At 32.6% G+C, this 22,075-nt stretch overlaps 3 protein-coding genes across 3 annotated transcripts; 1 reads left to right on the top strand and 2 right to left on the bottom strand.

Moving 5' to 3' along the window:
* Nucleotides 1-98: 98 nt before the first annotated feature.
* On the bottom strand, nucleotides 99-5,134 carry LOC107464080 (kinesin-like protein KIN-13B). Its single transcript, XM_016082989.3, has 12 exons — nucleotides 4,848-5,134; nucleotides 4,402-4,602; nucleotides 3,741-3,929; nucleotides 3,516-3,617; nucleotides 3,131-3,208; nucleotides 2,950-3,031; nucleotides 2,344-2,503; nucleotides 1,957-2,265; nucleotides 1,447-1,665; nucleotides 987-1,332; nucleotides 845-910; nucleotides 99-572 (listed from the first exon to the last, which is right to left on the bottom strand). Exons 1-12 carry the CDS (start codon nucleotides 4,995-4,997, stop codon nucleotides 393-395), a joined length of 2,082 nt encoding a protein of 693 aa, XP_015938475.1. The 5' UTR covers nucleotides 4,998-5,134; the 3' UTR covers nucleotides 99-392.
* Nucleotides 5,135-12,516: 7,382 nt separating this feature from the next.
* LOC107464021 (pyridoxal 5'-phosphate synthase-like subunit PDX1.2) lies at nucleotides 12,517-14,632 on the top strand. Its single transcript, XM_016082919.3, has 2 exons — nucleotides 12,517-13,273; nucleotides 13,968-14,632. The coding sequence occupies exons 1-2, from the start codon at nucleotides 12,870-12,872 to the stop codon at nucleotides 14,467-14,469; spliced, it is 906 nt and encodes a 301-aa protein (XP_015938405.1). The 5' UTR covers nucleotides 12,517-12,869; the 3' UTR covers nucleotides 14,470-14,632.
* A 369-nt stretch (nucleotides 14,633-15,001) lies between these two features.
* LOC107463898 (mitochondrial arginine transporter BAC2) lies at nucleotides 15,002-19,734 on the bottom strand. Its single transcript, XM_052253928.1, has 3 exons — nucleotides 19,686-19,734; nucleotides 17,494-17,684; nucleotides 15,002-15,805 (listed from the first exon to the last, which is right to left on the bottom strand). Exons 1-3 carry the CDS (start codon nucleotides 19,732-19,734, stop codon nucleotides 15,125-15,127), a joined length of 921 nt encoding a protein of 306 aa, XP_052109888.1. The 3' UTR covers nucleotides 15,002-15,124.
* Nucleotides 19,735-22,075: the final 2,341 nt, after the last annotated feature.

Raw genomic sequence — 22,075 nt, 5'->3', positions numbered from 1 at the left:
AGATAAATTGGTTATAAGTAAGAAAACGTGCGTAAATCATTTTAATAATATTTCATCTACATTAAAAAAAAAATAATAGTCCATTTGGGAGGTGTCAATTGAACAGAATAAGAGGACTACTCCATAAAAGAAACTCCATTGATTGATAAAACATCAAATCAAAGATTTATACATTGATATTGTGCCTTGAATAGCAGCACTAAAACCAATACAATTCTATATGCTCAGAAGCCAAAGAAAAGAAAAGTAAAAAAAGAGACCCCAGCTTATACTCCCCACGATAAGAGCTAAGGTAAAAATAATGAATAATCTAGCACGAATGCCGCATAAATCTCCCACAATTCATCATTCCAGCCATAGCAACAATCGCCACAAGGAGTCTCAAATATGATTTAGTAACCATTAGATGAAACCAAAACATTATGCTCCTTCAAACGTTTTTGAAAATGTGCTAAACGGGTTTGCAACTGCAAGATACCAGCAGCTTTCTGTGTTAGAATGGCATTTAGCTTTGTAACATAATCATCCAGCTGATTCCCTGGTTGATCTGCTTCAACCAAGAGGTTCATTTCCTGCATACATGGATGATGAATGAAAATCTCAATCAAGAAAAGAAAACAAAACTTGCAATTTCCAACATGCCTTTCAGGGAAGCAATGGCAAGGGCAGTGTTCAAAAATGCTTATTCTTTGTTCTATGAACTCTTTAGGTTTATTCTAGGATGAACAATACCGAAACCAGCCGGGGCAGGATATGCAAGATGTTCAACAAACAGAAAATTTGTTGCGTGTGTGTGTGCTGAAGTTCTACTTATGCTGAATACCAATAGGGTTAAATTCAATACCTCTCTAACAATATTCATGGTCTCCTCTACTTGTTTCCGGTGGGCGTTTACAAGATCTTCCTCCTCCTGAAGTTATGATTAAATGCTTTTATCTAGTTTTCTGTGTACAAGAATATACTCTGCAAGTAGTCAGTAGTTTTACCTTTAAGAGGGCATTCAAATCATCGTCTGAATGTACAGTTTTAGGTTCAACATTTGGGAGGTCCTTCCATTTGATCTGATTATTCTGCTTCTTCGATTTGTCTTCTGTCACACCATACGACGGCTCTATCTTTCCATATTTCTTTAATGATGGTTTCACCTCTTCATAGTACTCTTCGGGAGGGCTAAATTCATCCACATCATTATCTTCCAGCGATGCATCAGCCACATGATCCTCATAGGCAGATGCAGGAAAAGAAGATACAGGAATTGTAATAGATTCCTTGAGGTTGATTGAAGATATAGTTTCCTTCTTAGAATTGTGACCCTTTGATAGGCTTTTTACTCTGAAAGTTTTAACAGCAAAGAATAAGTTTCAATTTGTATCTATCGAACATTGTGCAGGATGTTGGTGGTTTGAAGATGGGAATAACCAAGAACAGAATTTATTCTTTTGTTACCTGTCAGCATATCTTAATGTATTGAGAGTATGTTCACATGAACCAGAGCTTGGTGATATGCATGATATCATAACAGTGCGGGAATTACCAACAAAGGAATCCCTTAAAACTTCAGTCAATTTACTGCCTCTGAATGGGATGTGTCCCTGATCGTTATCGAGAGCTCTTATGCACTCCTTCAGGGCAAGTAAGCTTTTATTGATCTCAGCACCTTCTATTCTGTAACATATAATTTGGAACAGCCAAAATAAAGCCATTAAGGTCAAGAATCAGGAGGGTCAAAATTGAGATGCAATTACTAATATGATGTATTTCAATAGTTGAAATGTTATTTATGCACAAAAGCTAGACATCTCATATACATCCTAGTTAGAGATAGACACAATAGTTTGTTTTTCATTTTCCCCCCTCTTCTCAACTCTCACAATTACCACAAGTGTTTTCATGATATGTCTATACAAATAAGAGTTCTCTTTCAAAATATTCCACTTCAGGTTGCTTCCTACATACCTTGTTTGTTTGTCATTATCTGTGGTATCTGCTCCACGTTCACTTCCCGCAAGATCAATGAAGGAGAGCTTGCCAATAACAGCAACACGAGGAGGCTTCGACCCATTGCCATCAGTTGACCTCTTGATAGCAAGCTGAAGTATTGCATGTGACCTTGAAGATTCCTCGTTTGCACCAGTGGTGCCAGTACTTCGTGTGGCATTTCCTTGGTCTATCAGTTCTTTGATCATCTCTACATCGGATACCTGGTACTCTTGCAAGCCAACAATGCAAACTTGTTGCTTACCATCCTCTCTCATGCACAGTTTTCTGCAGAAACATACCATTAAACTTCAAGAATATAGATACTACAGTACAGATGCAAACAAGAAGGATCAAATGACTCACTTCCGATCATTAAGGAGATCAAAAAGCTTTCCACCATATATTTCAAAGAAACTAACAAACAACTGAAATCCCTGATTCTTGTAAGTATGATGCATCAATCTCAAGATGTCCCTTGATGCTTTTAGAGGCAGTGGCTTCATTGTGTAAGTTTTCCCACTTCCTGGATTAGCAGAAAATGGTTTTTATAAGTTTACAAAGAACATAGCTAGCAGAAACATGCTCGCACCCAACAATAGTGCAAGCCAACAAAGTCAATTTGGCATAAATAACAATGATGAAAGAATCATCCTTTACAGAATTCAAGCATTTTGCCTTAATACAGAACAAGTACAGGAACAATTTTAGGAACTTCAAACTACAAACAATTGTTTCATAAAGAAGATGACCAACTATACTTGTGATTAAAGATGTGAATAATAGAGTTTCAGAACCATATATTATCACGATCAAAATGATATTCTTACAAAAATGAAAAAGAACAATTGTAAATTATTTCAGATGGATGCATGGTATGAAGTTCATTCTCAAATAGGCATAATCTGACTTGTCCTAATGCAGGCTGTCATGCTAATTGCAACAAGAACAGACGTAAGAAGCTGCTATCACCTGTTTGCCCATATGCAAAACAAGTCGCCTTAGTTCGTTGAAAAATTATTGGCACTATGGGCTCCACTGTTTCACGATATACCTAAGCCAATCAAAGGATTAAAAGCAAAAATTACACGAACTGGGTTATATATTGTGAATTCATGCTTTTCAACTCAACATTTGATTGCATTATAGTTACCTCATCATTTGTAACCTCCTCGTTCAAGACAGCATCGAAAACAAATTCATGCTTCTCTACATACTGAGTTAGGTCGACCTATAAAGCATTTAGATTTTAAAAACATTATTAAAATATCATCCCATAAATTTGACATATGCACTGCCTTATGAAAAAACTAGGAAGGTGATTTTAATAAATAAGGCTTTTAGATATGTTGATTGTTGGGCATTGCTAAAACTAGACTTTGTGGCATACTACCTAGTAGAAGGCTTTGAAGAGTTGAAATAAAACATCAAGATAAAACAGATATTGTAGATTCTCTGCAGTGTTTTCAAATCCAAATATTATAGATTCACAAATATACCTACTAAGAACCATGGATTTTATTGCCTATTACAATCACCTTAAGTTTAGTCTCATGCACTGTTAAAGAATTCGATATTGTCTCTATAATGTCTTCCTCATTCTTTGCTATTTCCTTCTTGTTAAGTGGTCTTTTGCGAACCTGCATTAAAGTATCAATATGTCCAAGTTAGAAAAAAAAAATTTTAAAAATCTACACAAGCTTCAGTTCAAACTGGAACATCAAAGAGCATAATACATTGAGGCATAAGAAAGAAGTGCATACCACAACTTTAATCTTTGCGACAGAGCTGGATTTCTCCTTATCAGTAGAAGAAACATTACTCATTAAGTTGTTGTCAGGTGCGCGACCTCTGCCACTCTGCTTACTCAACATGTAAGGCTCAGCATCATCAAACCCTCTACCAAGCGTAGGCTGATATAGGGTGGCATCGGATACATCAGAAGCTGGCATCTATCATCAAACAGAGAGACAAATCACAATCATAACATCTGAGCTACAATTTTCCGTTCTCAACTAACAAATGACAGATCCACCATGCTAGTTCGAAGACACAACACATGCATTACTCACAATCATAAGTTTATAACCAACAACCAAAGTATACAAACCGTCAAAATAGCACTCTAAACATATACATAGCATCAAATTAATCGTCTAAAGAATTTAGTCACCAATTTGGTTCATCAATCTTCAAAAAGCATATCAATTTAGTCGTCATAAATATATTTAGACATGAACTTAATCCCAAATTAACAATTATTTTAGTTTATAATAACTTAGAGAAGTGATTTGATTTCCTGCATATCTTTGGAGGATAAATTTTAGTATCCACCATGATAAAAAATGATTAACTACATTCCTCAAGAAAAGAAAAATGATTAGCTACCAAAATTTCAATCACATAAATGAAAAGCTAAGTAACCTCAGGAAGAAGCTCAGTATCAAATGAATGGATATCCAAGAGGCCTGGGCTGAAATCGGCCGGCGAAACTTCCTCGCCATACTTCTTCTTGGGCAGGGCGGAGGCCTCCGCGTCATAGTAATAATCACTTCCTCCGCTGAAGCTCCTTTGAACGCTGTTCCTATACATTCTGCTTCCTCCTCCACCATACAAATTATAATCCTGCCAATACATAATCCCACTCCATAATCAAATAAACAAATAACTCATCACATCACAAATCAGTGAAATCTCAATAGCCAAAAATTCCAAGTTCCATCACAACATTATCACCACAAGATTCAGAGAATCAGATCATCACCACAACAAAAGCATTATGTAATTACCCAATAATAAATAAATAAATATCATTTCTGAAGTAATGGTTTAAAATTTTGAAAAAATCATTAAACAAAAGAGAGAGGAACCTGAAGAGGAGGAATGAAACTGGAAGAGGAGTGAATGTTAGAGTGAGAGTGAAGCCAGCTGGCATTGGAGGAAGGTTCGAGAAGGTTTTCGGAGTAGTGACGGTGTTGGTGCACCGCCGAAGCACCGGATCGCTGCCCTTGTCTGTTCATCTTAACCGATCGTAACAGAATAACAATAATAATAACAACAACAACAACAACAACAATAAGAATAACAAGAAGAAGGAGAAGGTGGAGAAACTTGGAGTGGACACTGTCACTGTTATGGAGTGAAACTCACGAAACGAAAAGAATGAAGGAGGCTTTTGAAATGAAAAAGTGTTAACGGGAAGGAGAATGGGCACGTGTTTTATGAAACGACGACGTATTATGTGGGTCCTTATTTGAAGTTAGCCTATCATCGAACACCGTCGCTCATGTGCGTGGGGACCAAACATCACTATTGCGCGCTTCGCTTGGCTCCCCGAGTTTTCAAAAATTCTGATGCCTTTTCCCCAGGTTTTTGGATCATGCCACGTGTCATCATCGTGTGTGTCCTTTTTTTTAAATTGTTTTTATCAATTTTTTTGTGATTTTTTCCCAAATAGATTTTACATGAGCACGTCTTTAACAATTATTATGGAAATAATATTTTTTTATGCATTATAAGACTTAAGTAAAATAAAAAAGAAAACGAGAAATTACATTTTACAAGATCAATTTGAAAAAAGTTGAAATTTTTATTAGACATTCTCATGATAAAAAAAATCTTTTGCATACAAAACAAAAAAAGTACATGCATGTAATTTATAAATTTGATCAACTTTTTATGTTACCGTGTATAAATATAATACAAGTATACAACCAACTTATTTATATATTTTTCTTTTTTGTACAAACTTATTTATATTTCTCTACCAAACAAAGAACTCATTTCTATATGATTATTTTTATATTTTCAACATCAAATTTAGGGCAATTTACCAATTTAAAAGAATTTGGAGAATTCTTTATCAGATTACAACAATTGGAAGTTGCATACCTTTATGTCTTGTTTCATTTTATATAGAAACCGTGGGAGCTAACCACGGTTTTAGAATCAACATAAACCGTGGCTGGTAGCCAGATTTTATGATAATATGATTTTGAATGTAAACCGTGGTAGGCAGCCACGGTTTACATGAGGAGAGAGCTATACATAAACCGTGGTAGTTATAGTATCATATTTGTAAATTTATAATATCATATTTGTAAACTTATAGTTAGTTATAGTTAGTTACAAATATTCATATGAATACAATAGTAAAAATAAATCATATGAGTACAATAATACAAATACATACAATTTTATAAATTATTAATTTAAATTATGTCTATTTAAATTTTAAATTACAAACTAATACAAATTTTATAATTTAAAATTCTAATTATTTATATAAAATTAAATTAATTAAAAAATAAAAATATACTAATACAATTCAAATCGTATTAAAACGTAAATAAATTTGCTGACTCTGTAAACCACAAAACTCCTCGAATTCTCTATCAGCCACCCTACTTCACATAGTCGCTCATAAACCGTGGCTGCCTCTAGGGTTTTATGTACGAAACCATTTCTTCATAAACCGTGGCTGCCTACCACGGTTTATACTTATCTCTTTCTTCACGTAAACCGTGGCTGCCTACCACGGTTTACACTCAAATTGCTTTCTTCATAAAACCTGGCTACCAGCCACGGTTTATGTTGATTTTGAAAACGTGGTTGCCTCCCACGGTTTCTATATTAAATTAAACAAGACAAAATGGTATGCAATTTCCAAATGTTGTAATCTGGTAAAGGATTCAACCAATTATTTTAAATTGGTAAATTGCCCTCAAATTTATATGAAAAAGTATTGGAAGACGATGAAAATAATAAATAAGGTGAATAATGAATATATTGAATATTCAATTTAATAGGTATAGAGATGATTATATTGATTATTTTTAATTGGATAAATTTTTTTTATTTGATTTACTCATACACAGTTAACAATGGCTGGATATTCAATTCACTAGGTATGCAAATAGTTATCCTAATATTAAGATTTAAAAAATAATTTAGGATGGAGTGTTTTTCATTTTATTGAATTAATTCTAGAATCTATTATTCATTTTGTTTAAAAAAATTATTGTCTACCTAACAAAACTGAATTTATATATATTTAAAGGAAAAACGAATAAAATATAGAAAATAGATCCTCTCCAGTGAAAAAAAAAACACTTAGAGAATAAAGTGTGATCTTTCACCTTTAATTCTCTAAGTGGGACTAAAATTAAATAAGAGAGAGAAAACAATGAAAAATCTATCTATTCTATTCTTAATATATAAAAGTAGGTACATAGGTTTACCCACATTGCTTCTAAGTTATTTCTCTTCTTCTACTAACGTCATGTCAGCACCAACGCTTACTTGGCAAAATTTTAGAATCCACCATTCAAATCTTGCCAAATCAACTTTTATTTTCACATTAAAAAAAACACAAAAAACAACTAAAAAACACAATAAAAACCAACAAATTAACTTTTTTCAAATAAATCATTATTTCTAAAACAACAAAAACACAAATTAACATTTAACAAAAAGATCTCAAAACCAAAGAGTTTATTACTTTTCTCAAACTCTCACCCTCTTACCACCTCTCCGTACCAATATCCTATTTCCTCCATCTTTTTCTGGTCTCATCTTATTTCCTCCATCCTCTTTCGGTCTCATGAGCCATTGTTTTTTCCTTAAAACATATTGTACATTGCGATGTTCATCTCCGGCGGAACCTCATTGCATAAATTGCAAAAATCAGGGCAAACTCCATTTCTTCTCTTGCAGTTTCCTTGCCAGAACTCGATTCTGGGTCTCAAAACAGCGTCACAATTTGGCGGCGCCAACGTAAGAAATTTGTCCCAGGTATCTTCCTAAAGATTTTTAACTTTGCCGTTTACTCTTTTCATTGTTCAATATTATTTTCAATAACTCTATTTATTTGTTATAAATAATAACATTTTTAATTGTGAACTCATTGCAAGTAGCACAAGTTTATGTATTCATCTTTTTTAAACAGTTCTGTCCAACGGTCACAACCAAAATTAATGTGCATTTAAAATTATTGCTCCCTATATACTATCGATTGCAATATTTCATCATCAAATTATAAATTGTTATTTTACATGTGAAGTACTTCTTCCACAATTTACATTTACGTGTTCCTCTTTTTCAAATTGTTATTCCACATGTGCAGTATTACTTCCACAATTTACTTGGAATAGATTATCATTCTTTGACCATGTCTTATTCTCTTTGTTGTAGAAGAATTTGCAGTGGTAATAACAGACCGAAAGAGTTAATACCTAAAATTGCTAGATGAAAATCAACCAATCATTATTTAGTAAAATATTTTAAAAAAATTAAAACAAAAACTCTTATCTATTATTATTCAATTGAAACATCAAGTACTAATTAAATGCAATAAATATACATTAAAAGTGTCATAATAATAATAATTATAAAAAATTTCAGTTACAAATATTCAAATTCTACAATTTATACATATTAAGACTCTTACTACTCTTCATTTCTTAATCTCTTATACTAATTGTCAAAAATTTCTTAAATTTAATATAACATTTTTATATGTTTTTCATTCTCATTCATTTATTTTTTTCATTATTTACAAATAAAGAAATCGCAAGAAAAGACAAAGTGTAGCCATTAATGCAAATCGAAAAATGAAAAAAAAAAGAAAATGCAGTTTTATATAACTCTAATATAAATAACCTATGTCTTTTTTTAAAATAAATAAATTCAAAATCTATTTATAATATGTTCTCTAAAATTTTTTAATATAACATTTATTAAAATATACTATATAGTATAAATAATTTACCTCTTCGCACATTGCGCGGGTCTCACTCTAATTAGATTAAACATTGAATAGTATCCAATTTTTTTTTTTATCACCGGAGAAGATCCACTCCCTAAAATATATGTTTGCTAGTTGGTAGTGCTACTACTTTCATATTGGTCAAATGGTAATAAATTTGTTTCCTTTTTCAGTAACTTCATATTAGAAGAGACGTTCAAAGATTTTTTAAGAACAATCAATGTATTTTGAAATAAAAATAATAAAGAAAAGGAGTAAACAACTATTTTTAACTACGAAAAAATTAGATATTGACAAAACTATTTAAAAAAATTAAATTTATTTTGTTTCCATAAAAAATAAATATCATCTAACAAAGATAACCAATTTTTAAAATTAGAACTGGCTCTATAATTTTTTTTTAAATTTTCAAAACTTATTCCTCATATTTTCTCTACTATTTTTACCACTCTAAACCCACTTAGATCTACAATTTCTTCACTCTTTTTTGTCGTAAGTCTTGTTGTCAACCATCAATTACTGAATCTAATCCTCTACGAAAAGTAATAAAATATGCGTATTTTGACCAATTCAAGGTGAAAAATGGAGTTGCTCGTTCAGCAAAACTGAGATAAAGTTGAGCAAAAAAATTCTGATTCAAGATAAATTCATGAGGAAGTAGAATCTCCTTTAGATCTTCTTCAACATTTCAAAATTGGTTAATTGGTAAAGATACACGTACTTAATGTCTGGCCCAAGAAAGAGATCCAAATCCTAGTAATCCTACCAAATGGTGATTCAACATAGATTCTACATCTTGGAACCAAGCTAATTTTAGAGCAACTTTGTGATAATAAAACCAACCAGCAAAAAGTATTAAGGCTGCAAATACTAATGCACCAATTGCGGTGCAATAAAGTTGTAATTCACTAGTTTTTCCATATGCTCGCCAAATCTGAAAAAAAATCGGAGGTTATTTGTATTTTTCGGAAACCCCGCCAACATCACCATTTAATATTTCTTGGCCCACTATTGGCTAAACCACTTGGGCACTAGGTCCAATGTGGGTTGGATCACTTAGCCATGCTTCATAATTGAAAAAATGAGCACCATGAAAATTCATGCTACTAAGCCAAAGAAAGATGATGGAGAGTTGGCTGAAATGGGCACTAAATATTTTTCAGGAAATCTCTTCTAAATCACTAGCTATTGTTCTTGAAATCATGAGCATCAGCATGTAGGTTCCAAATTCAAGTAGTAGTATCGGGTCCCTTAGCTATTGTTCTTGAAAAATGACCGAATTTTGCCCATTCCTCGAAAGAAATTTTTATGGGATCTCTATCTACCAAAATCTTTACTTCTGGTTCCGACGAACGAATAATCATTGAGTCCTCCTCCTTCCGGACAACACGTACAAATCAGATCTACTATTTTTTGCTTCCATTTCATCTCGTCGTCATTTGCTCATTCTCATCGTCGATTGCTCCAATGGCAAAAACAGAGAGCATAGGTTGCGGGGAAGAAGACCAAAGTTGAACGCATGGTGGGCGAGGTCTTCTTTGTTGTCACACACTCCATTTTTTATCTTTTTCGTTTTTCTTTTTCTCTGACTCTTTGCCTGTGTGTGTGCTTGTTTCTCTTGTGTGTGTGCGCGTGCTTGATTCTTGTGTGTGAATGTTGTGTTAGTGGTGGTGTTAGTAGTGGTGGTGTGGCTTTGCTTCTTTTTCTGTCTCTCTATTTTTTGTGTTTGAGTATTGTATTTATGGTAGTATTAACGATGATGGTGGTGATGGTCTAACAATGGAGTGAAGGACACAATGGGTGTGGTGAAAAAGAGAGAGATTCAGAGAATATAAAAAAGATAAGAGAACTCGGTATAATTAAAGGCCAATTATAATTAGGGTTTCATATTTTAGGATCGATTCTAGTTGTAATTTTGAAAGAATTCTCATAGTTTGATTTTAGTTTTGGATTAGGTTTGGGTTCCGATTTTAGAAAGAAGTTGAAGATAGTAGAGTAGGAGTATTTTAGAAATTTTAAAATAATTTTAACAGAGTTAACTTCAATTTTAGCGATTGGTTATTTTTGTCAAACGATACTCATCTTTCATCTTTCATGGGTACAATAGCTGAGTTAACTCTAATTTTAACGATACTAATATTATACCAATGAAAAATGAGTATCGTTTATAAAAAATAATCAATCGTTAAAATTAGAGTTAACTCCGTTAAAATTGTTTTAAAATTTCTGAATTATTCCTATTCTACTACCTTCAACCTCTTTCCAGAATCAGAACCCAAACCTAACCAAAACTAAAATTAAGCTATGAAAATTCTTCAAAAATCACAACTAGAATCAATACTAAAATTTGAAACCCTAATTATAATTGACTTTTAATTATACTAAGTTCTCTTATCTCTCTCACACACTCTAAATCTTTTTCTTCTCCACCACATCTCATTGCGTCCTTCATCCATTATTAGACCACCACCACCACCACCATTGTCAATACTACTATAAACACAACACTTATGCATAAGAAGTAGTCAGAAAAAGAAAGAAGCAGAGAAAAAAAAAACACAAAGTCGCACCACTACTACCATACTACCACTACTAACACCACCATCAACACAATACGCATACACACAAGAATTAAGTGCGTGTATACACACAAAAAACAAGCGCGCACACGCAGAAAAGTCAAAGAAAAAGAAGATCGAAGAAGAACAATGAATTTAAAAATTTTTGAAAAATTTTAAATTTCTTTATTGCAATTTCGAGTAAGAAATGTGAACGACTTTTTATATTAGAGTACAAAATGAGAGATAAATTCTGTTTAAAATTTTAAATGTGTGTCATATATTTTTTTAATAAGAGTAATTTTTATTAATATTAGACCTATTTGATTGAATTTAAATGATAATAAAACTTAAATATGTAGCAAAAATATAATATGGTCCAAGGATCCAACATCAACCAAAGAAACGGCTATTCAATTATAGGCTCATTTACTCGACATTTGTACTTGTACAGTTATACCCATCGAAGATTAAAACATTTAAACCCCATTGAATGCGTGTGTGTACACTAGTACGGTTTTTTTTGGGGACAGGTGTGTGTACTAAAAGTTTAAAAGTTTGTTGAAAAAAAAAAAACATGAAAAGAATGGGCTGTACTTATTGAACTCCTTTATATATTTATAATGTTTTGGGCTAAGGCAATTTGTATTTTTATTATTCAAAATTTTAAATTCTAATTTTATATTTAAGATTTAAAATTTAATTTTTATTTTATGTAATTTTATATAATTTGGATTTTAATTCCGTTTTAATACCAAATATATATAATCTTTTGAGTTCACCATATTTTTATATATTTACAATTTTAAGTCTTGTTTTGCTTAGATGTTTCTATTTTTTGTAAATTTGGCAGGTAAAGTAAAATTAGAAAAAGTGATGTTGTAAATTAATTTTTTAATCATTTTTGTACTAATTAAATTATTTTTTATTTATAAAAATTAATAGGTTAATTTCTGAAATTTTAAAATACTAGATAATTAATTTCTAATAAATAAATAGAAAATAATACTTTATGTTAATTCAATATCTCAATTACATACTTTTTGCAAAATTTACAACCAATTTATGATTTTTATAAATGTTTTTTTATCCTTTAAAAGACAAGGAAGAAGGAGCAAAGTGATAGGCTCATCAGTCATCACACCTTCATTAATAATTAATCATGATTACCTAAAAGATTATCTCAATCTCTCAACATCTAAACAAAAATTAAGAAGGTCATTAATGCCGTGTTTCCTCCTAACCCAACTAACTCCAAAGTCTTCTTTCCCACGTAGCTAGTAAACCAGCCATTTTAGACTCAGTTGTATAGTGTGTGCAAAGTAAATATTCTTTTCTGGACCCAAAATCGAACCTTCTATACACCTCGTGACTCGCTTCTGACTCACCACCGACTCACTCACTCATTCCCTCCCTCCTTCGAATTTTCTCGAACCTACCACAAAACTCTCTCTCAACGCCCAATAAATCAACCGACAACATTCCTTCTCGCTTCCCAACGGAACCAAACAACTCCTTAACACAATTCAATTCTTCATTTCCGCATTTTCACAAACACGTTCCCTGCAATGGCCGAAGACGGCACCGTAACTCTCTACAACACCACCGTCATCACTGATCCGAAGCACAACCCGTACTCCTTCAAGGTCGGAGTCGCCCAGACTCTTCGCGGCGGAGCCATTCTCCATGTCTCCACCGTCGAACAAGCCAAGATCGCCGAACGAGCTGGCGCATGCGCCGTCGTTGTGTCCGAGTCGCCGTCGAGAGGTGCCGGTGGCATTCTCCGCATGACGGATCCTTCGCTCGTCAAGGACATCAAGCGCGCCGTCTCGATCCCTGTCCTCGCTCGTGCTCGCGTCTGCCATTTCGTCGAGGCTCAGATCCTTGAAGCCCTTGGCGTTGATTACGTTGACGAGAGCGAAGCTCTCGCCGTCGCCGATGAGCAAAACCACATCAACAAGCACAATTTCAGGTGAGACAAATTAACTGAATTCAGTTACCAAATTATAACTAAGTTTGTTCATAACAGATTTGAGCTAGGTTATTATATTATGCATGATTTATTTAGATCTAGAAAACCTTAATTATACTCGAGAGTTTGAGAATTAGTCTCATTTCTCACTGAATTCAAGTTTGATTCTATTTAGCTCAGTTCCACCCTCAGCTAACCGAAAAGATGAACTAACTAATATATTTTATCTAGTTGTGGCAGGTGGCATAACTAACTAGCAGTTATAACTTATTATAGTTGTTAATTGTTAGGTTTTCTTTGCGGAATTAAAGAATTTGAAATTGTTGATTGAATAGGTTGCTCTGCTGAGTTATGTCTGAGAAAACTCAAGTTGTTTTAACTGTAGCTAATCAGCTAACTAATTGAGCTTCTGAAATCTTGAATTGTAGAGCATGAAAACTAGGTTTTAGTTCAATTTTTAAGCAGATGTTGTGCTGAGTATGTTATGCACTCTTTTGATCTCATTTATTTGTTACTAAGAAAGACATTTAGGTTACTGAGTTTGCATTGAAGTTGGGATCAACGTATCATTATTAAGCTTAATGAGTTTTGCGCATAATTAAGTTCGCTTCCTTAATAGAAATAAAAACCATTCTATATACTTATGATGTAACTGGCATAACTAACTGGAAGTGTTATCCAAATGTAATGTTAGGTGCCCTTTTATTTGCGGTGCACGGAACCTGGGAGAAGCATTGAGGAGGGTGAGGGAGGGCGCAGCAATGGTGAGGACTCAAGGGGATTTGACAGGTTCTGGGAATGTTGCAGAGGTTGTGAAGAACGTGAGGTCTGTGATGGGGGACATAAGGATTCTTACTAACATGGATGACGACGAGGTTTTTGCATTCTCGAAGAAGATTGAGGCACCTTACGACCTTGTGGCGCAGACAAAGCAGATGGGTAGGCTTCCAGTGGTGCATTTCGCAGCTGGAGGGATTGTGACCCCTGCAGATGCAGCATTGATGATGCAGCTGGGTTGTGATGGGGTGTTTGTAGGGTCTGAGATTTTCCAATTTGAGGATCCTTACAAGAGAGTTAGGGGGATAGTTCAGGCTGTTAGGCACTACAATGATCTTCATGTGTTGGTTGAGACTAGCTGTGGCTTGACTCGGGCTATGGCTGATCTTAATCTTAATGGAGACAGGATTGAGGATTGAGCCATTTGATTGATGGTGCCTAATGATTGAATCCGTGTATTGAAATGTATCGTTCACTTTTTTCTGGTATAGAACTATAGATATAAATTTGTATCAATGATGAGAACTATGTAACAGCAGTTAAGCGTATATCATATATAATCATTTAGGTCTATTTTGTCATCGTACATGAAATGTGCTGCTTGTTGTTTTGGTGCCTTTGTTCTTCTTGATCTTAATCATTTGATCTTATTTGTCTAGTTGCCTTGAATTTGAGTTGCTGAAATAAATTAGAACTATTTCAGTATTTTGATCCTTTCTGTGTGGAATTCGTCCATTTTATTTCATTATCCCAAGTTAATTCGTCCATTTTGTTTCATTATCTCAAGTTCTCAACACGATACGATCTTTGCTCATGTATTGTTCTTCTGAATGCACTATTATTACTTCGTATGTGTGTTTAGACTTTTAGATGAAGAACACGAGAAGATATTTGGCACATATCCTCAAGCAATGATGATCAAATATCACTTACTGCGGAAACTAAATGTGGTAATGCTTTTCAATATCAAACCTGCATTTCAATTGTTTTATATTACATCTGTTATTCTAATGATTATATCATTCTAATGTCTCCCACGAAAACAAGGGGAGGGAGTGAATTCAATTCATTGTCTTATATAGTTTCCTGCATTTGAATATTTCCATTACTAAACAATAACCTTAGTGTTATCTCATATGCTGCAAACACAGCACCATTCACCACAAAAGCTCTAGCAACTGCAGTTCCTAGTCCACGCCATAGAACAGCATGCCCTTCTTCCTTAATACTCTTTCTAAGGCAATCAACAATGCCATTGTATTTTAAAGAATCTGGTGTTTGTGCCTGTAACCTTGTTTTCACAACATCAAAAGGGTAGCAAGAAATCCAGCTTGTTACCCCAGCTAACCCACCTGCTGTTAACATAGTTGTCAAGCTTTCTTGGCCACTTCTTCTACATCCTGGGTGAAGCTGTTCTCTTACGTATTCATATGTCCAGAAATAGATACCATGGGCAGGTGCATCTCTTATCACAGTGATGCCTAGTCCTCTGTAGATTCCTGTGAGTCCTTCCTTTCTCCATATGTTCTTGGCAACCATAACAGGACCCTTTTGGGGTTCTGTCAAGTGGTTTGCACCACGGCGCAGTTGAAGACGAATCTTAATCAGCTCTACTGGGGAAAGAATTATGCTCTGGAGAGCACCAGTGCCAACTCCTCCTAATGCTACACCCTTATAGGAAGGAGGGTCTTTGGGAGAAACAGATTTGTCAAAAACTCTTGAGAGAACTGCATAAGTTTGGAAAACTGCAGCATTCTGTCACCAAAAAACACAAGAATTTTGAGCATATGACAATTGTAGTTGAAGTTGCATTAGATGTTGTGATTTGGAAATCTTGTAAAGAGATAACAAAATAAACAATGACATGACATACTTATGTCTAACATATAAATGGGGTGGATCTGGGTCATTGACATCAAAGTAATTGTTAGGTAGGGGTATTTACATCGAAAAAATTTCTATGTACTGCATTTGCATATATTATCTTTTTGAGACAGAAATACAAAGACAACAGAAAAAATTTATGTGGTTGTGATGACAAGGATATAAACAAAATTCTCTATTCTAGAGATAGAAAATTTATTCTCTATACTTCATTAAAAATGAAGACAGAAAATATCTATCTATATCTCTTCTTGTGTGTATTACTGTGAATTCAAATGCAGCAAGTGAGTAGATCCATTTCTGATGTGTGCGTGCTTAAAAATTGTGATAAACTTGTGTTTGTAACACATTGCAAACTCCTACTATTTGACATGTGCATCATTGTAATAAAGTTAAAGTCACAGTTCAAAAAAAGAAGAAAAAAGCCTAACGTCAAAGTTATTTTTATACAGTTCAAATAATGATTTCAATGTCTAGATTGTAAAAGATAATTTTGTAATAGCCAAAATCCCTTCTAGAATCAAATACCAATCAACCTTGCATGACACATGACTATGGCCCCATGACACCTACCAACTTCAGATGTTGGCTCTATGCCTCTGTGCTTGTTCCCCACCATAGCCAAAAATGACACTAAACAAAGCAAAACTGGCCCTCGTGGAAAACGGTGGGTGGATGAACAAGAACTTTCTTGAAGCATCTCATTAATTTGACAACATGGCAAATGAACCTTTAATGGTAGTCACATTCTAGGTTCATGCTAATGTCTCAATTATGGGGTCCGAACGATTCAAAACCACAGTTCAATCTATGAATGACTGAATTTCTCATAGTTAAATGATACATAAGAGTAAGCAAATATAAATTTTAATGTGACTTCATCGTACTACTAACGTTACTATTGAGGTGGCATGTGGTGTGTGTAAGTTGTAACCCGTGTTCATTTTCCAACCTAATGCCGTGAAGTAGTGATCTAAGCCTAACCATGTTCATTGAATATTGCTTGAATTGGAGAAAAAGGTGTTTGTGAGTCACTGAGTCCTTATCCTAATGGCTCTTGATCAATTCAAAAGAAAAGAGGATTCATATGATTCTATATTCTATTGCTATCATTATACACAAAGATTATAAAAAATAAAGGCGTGAGAAAAGTGACTTTCCAAAGGGAATTGGGCACTCACATCAATGACTATTTTCCAAAAGGAAATAATAAAAAAGACTATTGAACAAAAGAATATTATATCCCATGTGATCTAGACCTATTAGTTATATGCTTCTTCCATGTTGTATCTATCAGACCAAGAACAAGAGAAGATTCAGAATTATGCAATGGAGATTTTGTGTGACATAATTTTTCATATATACATGCAACCCATGTATTGATATGATGAACTTGAGAATCTGCATATCATAAACCTATGAATTTAAGGAGAAAATATAAAACATCTCAACTCCCAATCATATCTTAATATATAAAAATAGAGAATTCCTCTCTCATTATTTAGAAGAAGGTGAATTTGATATTTATAAAGATGGCAATCAAGAATGATGAATGGTACCTGAAATGTAACAGAGGCCAAAGGTGCACCCATGCCACGGTAAAGAGAAGCTGGTCCTTCCTTAGCAATAGCATTTCTAAGAACACTGAATGCTGATGATGATGAACCACCAAAAATGTTTGAGCTTTGTTGCCTTATCCTTATTGTATCTAATGGATAACCAGATACAATTCCAGCAATCCCTCCAAACCCTCCGAATGAGATTAAGATCAGACACTAATGTATCAGATTTCAGAAGAAACAAACACACCCTACAAAGGAAAAACTTTATATTTGTATCTATCAGGTTGTTGATGTTTCCTTCACGGATCAAATTGCACTAAAAGCTATCACTTTCCAAGGTTTTTGGCTTATTGAGCTTTCTTTTCTCTTGGTTGTGTCTTTGCTTTACAAAAATGTGGGAAAACTGAACCGGCTATTCAGCTTGCTAAAATGCGCTCTTTTGTTCAAAGCTTGAATCTTTTTCTTGTTTGTGACAAACCCAGGAAGCAAAAAATATCCAAAACTGAAAACAACTCCTGATTTTTCTCAGACCTTGTATGTTTTCCTTCTTTTTCTTCTTGTTTTTATTACTTCCTTTTCCTTTGGTTGAAAGAAGGTAGGGTAGAAAAGAGAGCAGGGAGTCTGGGACAATTCACAACCTCACTTTGATGCCGCTATTGTAAATTATGGGCCAAAAAAGAAAAGGACAAAAGCCACCGGTTACTATTTTGTTTGCTATATTTGAAGTGCAAAGAAAAGGCCAATGCTTTATGTTTCATGAGGAGAACCAACACGTGCCTCCCATGTGTACCAATACATGAACTACACGTGGCGTGTTGTTGTTATGGATCACGGTTAATTTTGCTTTTATTGCATTCTAATGTTCACCAACTTTTTGATAACTTTATGAGGCACCCAATTGAATTTTGCATTAGTGTTCGGTCCATACAAGGTAGTCAGAGATTATTGCACGTTAATTTTATGAAAACTAGATAATTTTTTTTTCATGTTCTCTAATCTCTCTTCTTTTCTTACATCTCTTTAGTTGGGTGATAATATATTCTATATGAAAAAGTCTAGAACTCAATATTTTTATTAAAATTTAATCAGTATTTAACTATTAAAAAAATAAATAATTTTATATTATTAAATATAATTTTACATTATTAAAATATTAATAATAATTAATTAATTATTATAAATTATAAAATTTATTGGCTCCTAATACTCTTCTATTGGATAATTTTGTTAACAAATTTCTATAAAACTTATGAGTTGGTGAGAGTTCTTGGGCCCTGAGTTGCACAAGTTGTTTGCAGAAATTTGTTGTCATTTTGTGTCATGGGAAAAGCATTTTGCACACTAGCTTTGGATATTCACTTTGTATTTCTCTTTTTTTTTTCCTTCTATGTTTTTGTTGAAAGCTTAAACTTAACAAGTTTGAAAAACAAATTAAAAATTAAAAACCTTGTTTGATATCAAGTATGATCAAATTAAAATGTTCATATAGCAATGTTCTTTGTGTTGGGGCTGAAATTACACTGTTGTGCATGTTAGTGTTACATATTATTGAAGATGATCATCATCAATATTTTTTAATTATATATATTTAAAAAACATATTGTTATGAAAAAGTTATGATAAATTTGATTATATGTTATGACAACGTTGATATTTAGGTAGTTAATTATTTTATTAGAAATATATAAATAACATGCATGAATATATACAAATATATCACTTTTAGAGATAATATTTGATTTTTTTTGTGGTTCTTATTTAATTATTTGCTAACGTTTGGCCTCAAAATATATATTCTATCTAACTATTTTGTTTTAATTGTGAGTAGAGTGTTTGAACTATAATACATGGTTTGAATTGATACTTTCACATAAAAATGAGAATAATTTTTTTTATTATGAAATCCGTAATGCTTTAATTATATCGATTAATGTTATCTCCAAATGATATTATAAACAAAAGTTAATACACTAGGCTGACATTATTGAATTGAATTCACTATCAAAAGAGAAGAAAACAAGTATACAACTAAAAGTTGATAAGAGATGTAGAAAATTGGATGGGAAAGTGATAAGCACAAAGACTATATATTATAGGAAACAACATTTCCAAACCTTAAACAACTAAAAAATTGGTGTGGTTAAAATCAATTTCTCTGTTTTTTTATTTATTTATAATAACATATATACTTGTGGCTCCTTGAAGTGTTGGGTGCATGTGATTTTGATTTCCAGACATTGAAATTTCCTAGATTGGAAGTTAGAGGCATTATGATAGTTTGTAGTGTTCAAATTGAATTGTATTACCAACACCATATAGTATTAGAATATTCTTTATTTCATGGTGACATAATGCTATTGTTCCAAACTTTATTTCATTCATGTTTTTGATTACTCAATCAATATAATGTGTGGGGTCCATTATGTCATCTTATTAGAATGGGAAAAATAAGAGTATCTCTTGGAAAGTGAAATCAACTTGGATTTATTTGATATGCCTATCTGGTTTTGTTATGCTATTTACTTATCTACTCACATCTCATATAAGTTGTTCACTAATTTTCTCATCAAAACCCTCCTTTTCCTTTTTTTTTTGTTTTTACAAACATTATTATTATTATTATTATTATTATTATTATTATTATTATAAAAATAAAGAATAAAATGATAAATAAACCCCATAAAAATTTATACTTCGAACAGATTAATTCCTAAAAAAAAATATCAATAAAATTTTTTACGATAGTAAACATGGATAGAATAGTTCAAATTAAGATCTTCTACCCTAATCATACGAACTAATTTAAAATAATATGTCCATATCTACTATTTTAAAAGATTATATTCGTTTTTTTTTTAAACTAATTTATACGAAGTGTAAATTTTTAAGAATTTATTTGTCATTTTATTCTAAAAATAAGCGAGGTAAGTATAATTACGTATATTTCAAAGAAAATGTTATATATTACTGCTATTTTATTTAAAATTATACAAAATAATTTAAGAGACTTCCTCTAACTCTCTTCCCCACCCCCCTCTTTTTGGGTCGTGAACTCGTGATCTCCCCCTGATAAATACGGTATGTTTCGTCTTTTTTTGGTCCTCGAAGAAAATAATTTTTTTGGGTCAGGTATCCAGGCCAAAACTGGCCCAGAACCAAAAAAGAATTGAAAAATAGACCCAGGGTAATTTACTTGGCCACTTTGGGCCCAAAACGTGTTTTGGACACTGAAAATGGGCAATACCAAAAATTAAAGAAAAAATGCTTATGAATATGGTATGATACTTGACTCAAAATTGGTCAAACAATTTAGGTTGACCCGGAAAAGGAACGAAAAAGAAAATATGATCAACAAAACTGTAATTACGTGTATGTATAGAATTGTTTTTCTTTTATTCTTTTTTTTTTAATTAGTGAAGTAAAAGTGCAATTATGGATTGTACAAAAATACTATGAGAGGAGCGAGGGGCATGGAGTATAAGGGGTGGCAAAGCGGACTGGTTCGTTCTGCCTAGGCCCACCTCATAAACGGGGCGGATCGGTCCGTCCCGCCAACTAAAATGGGTTCAAAATGTTAGTCCGTCTCACTTTATGGCGGATTGGCGGGTTGGCGGGCTAGCCCGCTTGACTCTTTTTTTTTTTTTTTTGAAAAATAAAATTAATTAAAATTAACCAAAAAATAATAATTAAAAAATAAAATACAATTTTTAACTTCAATAAAATTGTTCAAAATAATATTTGTCAATAAAATCATCTTTATTTTAAAAAATAAGTCACATAATTTGAGCATATATACGAAATTGTAAAATAAAATAAATAAAATTAATAACTAAAAGAAGAATAAAAACAAAAAATGAAAAAAAAGTCTTTAAAAATTATATAATTATTAATTTTATAATAGTAACTACTATTTTATTTAATAAAAAAATAAAAATATAAAGTTTCGGTCCGACGGACCGGCCCGCCCCGCTCCGCCAAAACCCGCCAATTTAGCGTGCGAATTTGGCGAATTTTTTTAATTTGACGGGTTCGAAATCCTAGCCCGACCCGCCTTTTTTAATGTCGTAAGCAAAATATATAGTATGAAAAACATGAATCCACATCGTAAGAAAAATATAGCTATATATGAAACACTTGTATCAGTCAAAACAACTCAACCGAAAATAAGGGTCTCATTATTTAATTATATTTAAATAAAAAAAAAGGCGTGTTCAGTCAGATATTTGGATTATTTAATAAACTGATGACTTATGAATTATGAAGTACGGACATTTAGTTGAGTTGTTGTGTCTGCGGACACATTTTGGATATTACACTCGTCGATACTTATTCGATACGTGTGTCGATATGTGTGTCTGCGATGTCCAATTATGTATAAAAAAATTTTTTTAAACAACTTGGATATATCTAAATACCATCACGTGTCAATGTGTCCAGTTTTATTCTTAACATATATTTTTAAAATAAATTTAGATATAGTATATATTATTATTTATTAAAATAAAAAATATTTTAAATATTTGATATAATTAAAAATAAAATATTAAAAATAATTAAAAAAATTAATTTGTATTTTAAT

Source organism: Arachis duranensis, chromosome 9, assembly GCF_000817695.3.
Source record: "Arachis duranensis cultivar V14167 chromosome 9, aradu.V14167.gnm2.J7QH, whole genome shotgun sequence".
In the NCBI taxonomy this organism is placed as follows: Eukaryota; Viridiplantae; Streptophyta; class Magnoliopsida; order Fabales; family Fabaceae; genus Arachis; species Arachis duranensis.
This window is presented reverse-complemented; position numbering and strand designations above follow the sequence as displayed.

What these genes read in the sequence shown, in the direction of transcription:
- LOC107464021 (XM_016082919.3), top strand. Translation starts at nt 12,870, where the DNA reads ATGGCCGAAGACGGCACCGTAACTCTCTACAACACCACCGTCATCACT. An exon ending in ATCAACAAGCACAATTTCAG is followed by an intron (nt 13,274 to 13,967) that starts GTGAGACAAATT and finishes ATGTAATGTTAG; the next exon opens with GTGCCCTTTTATTTGCGGTG.
- LOC107463898 (XM_052253928.1), bottom strand. Translation starts at nt 19,734, where the DNA reads ATGTCTGGAAATCAAAATCACATGCACCCAACACTTCAAGGAGCCACA. An exon ending in AACACTTCAAGGAGCCACAA is followed by an intron (nt 17,685 to 19,685) that starts GTATATATGTTA and finishes TCTCATTCGGAG; the next exon opens with GGTTTGGAGGGATTGCTGGA. An exon ending in TGGCCTCTGTTACATTTCAG is followed by an intron (nt 15,806 to 17,493) that starts GTACCATTCATC and finishes TTTTGGTGACAG; the next exon opens with AATGCTGCAGTTTTCCAAAC.
- LOC107464080 (XM_016082989.3), bottom strand. Translation starts at nt 4,997, where the DNA reads ATGAACAGACAAGGGCAGCGATCCGGTGCTTCGGCGGTGCACCAACAC. An exon ending in ATACTGAGCTTCTTCCTGAG is followed by an intron (nt 3,930 to 4,401) that starts GTTACTTAGCTT and finishes GTTTGATGATAG; the next exon opens with ATGCCAGCTTCTGATGTATC. An exon ending in GATCTCCTTAATGATCGGAA is followed by an intron (nt 2,266 to 2,343) that starts GTGAGTCATTTG and finishes ATGTTTCTGCAG; the next exon opens with AAAACTGTGCATGAGAGAGG.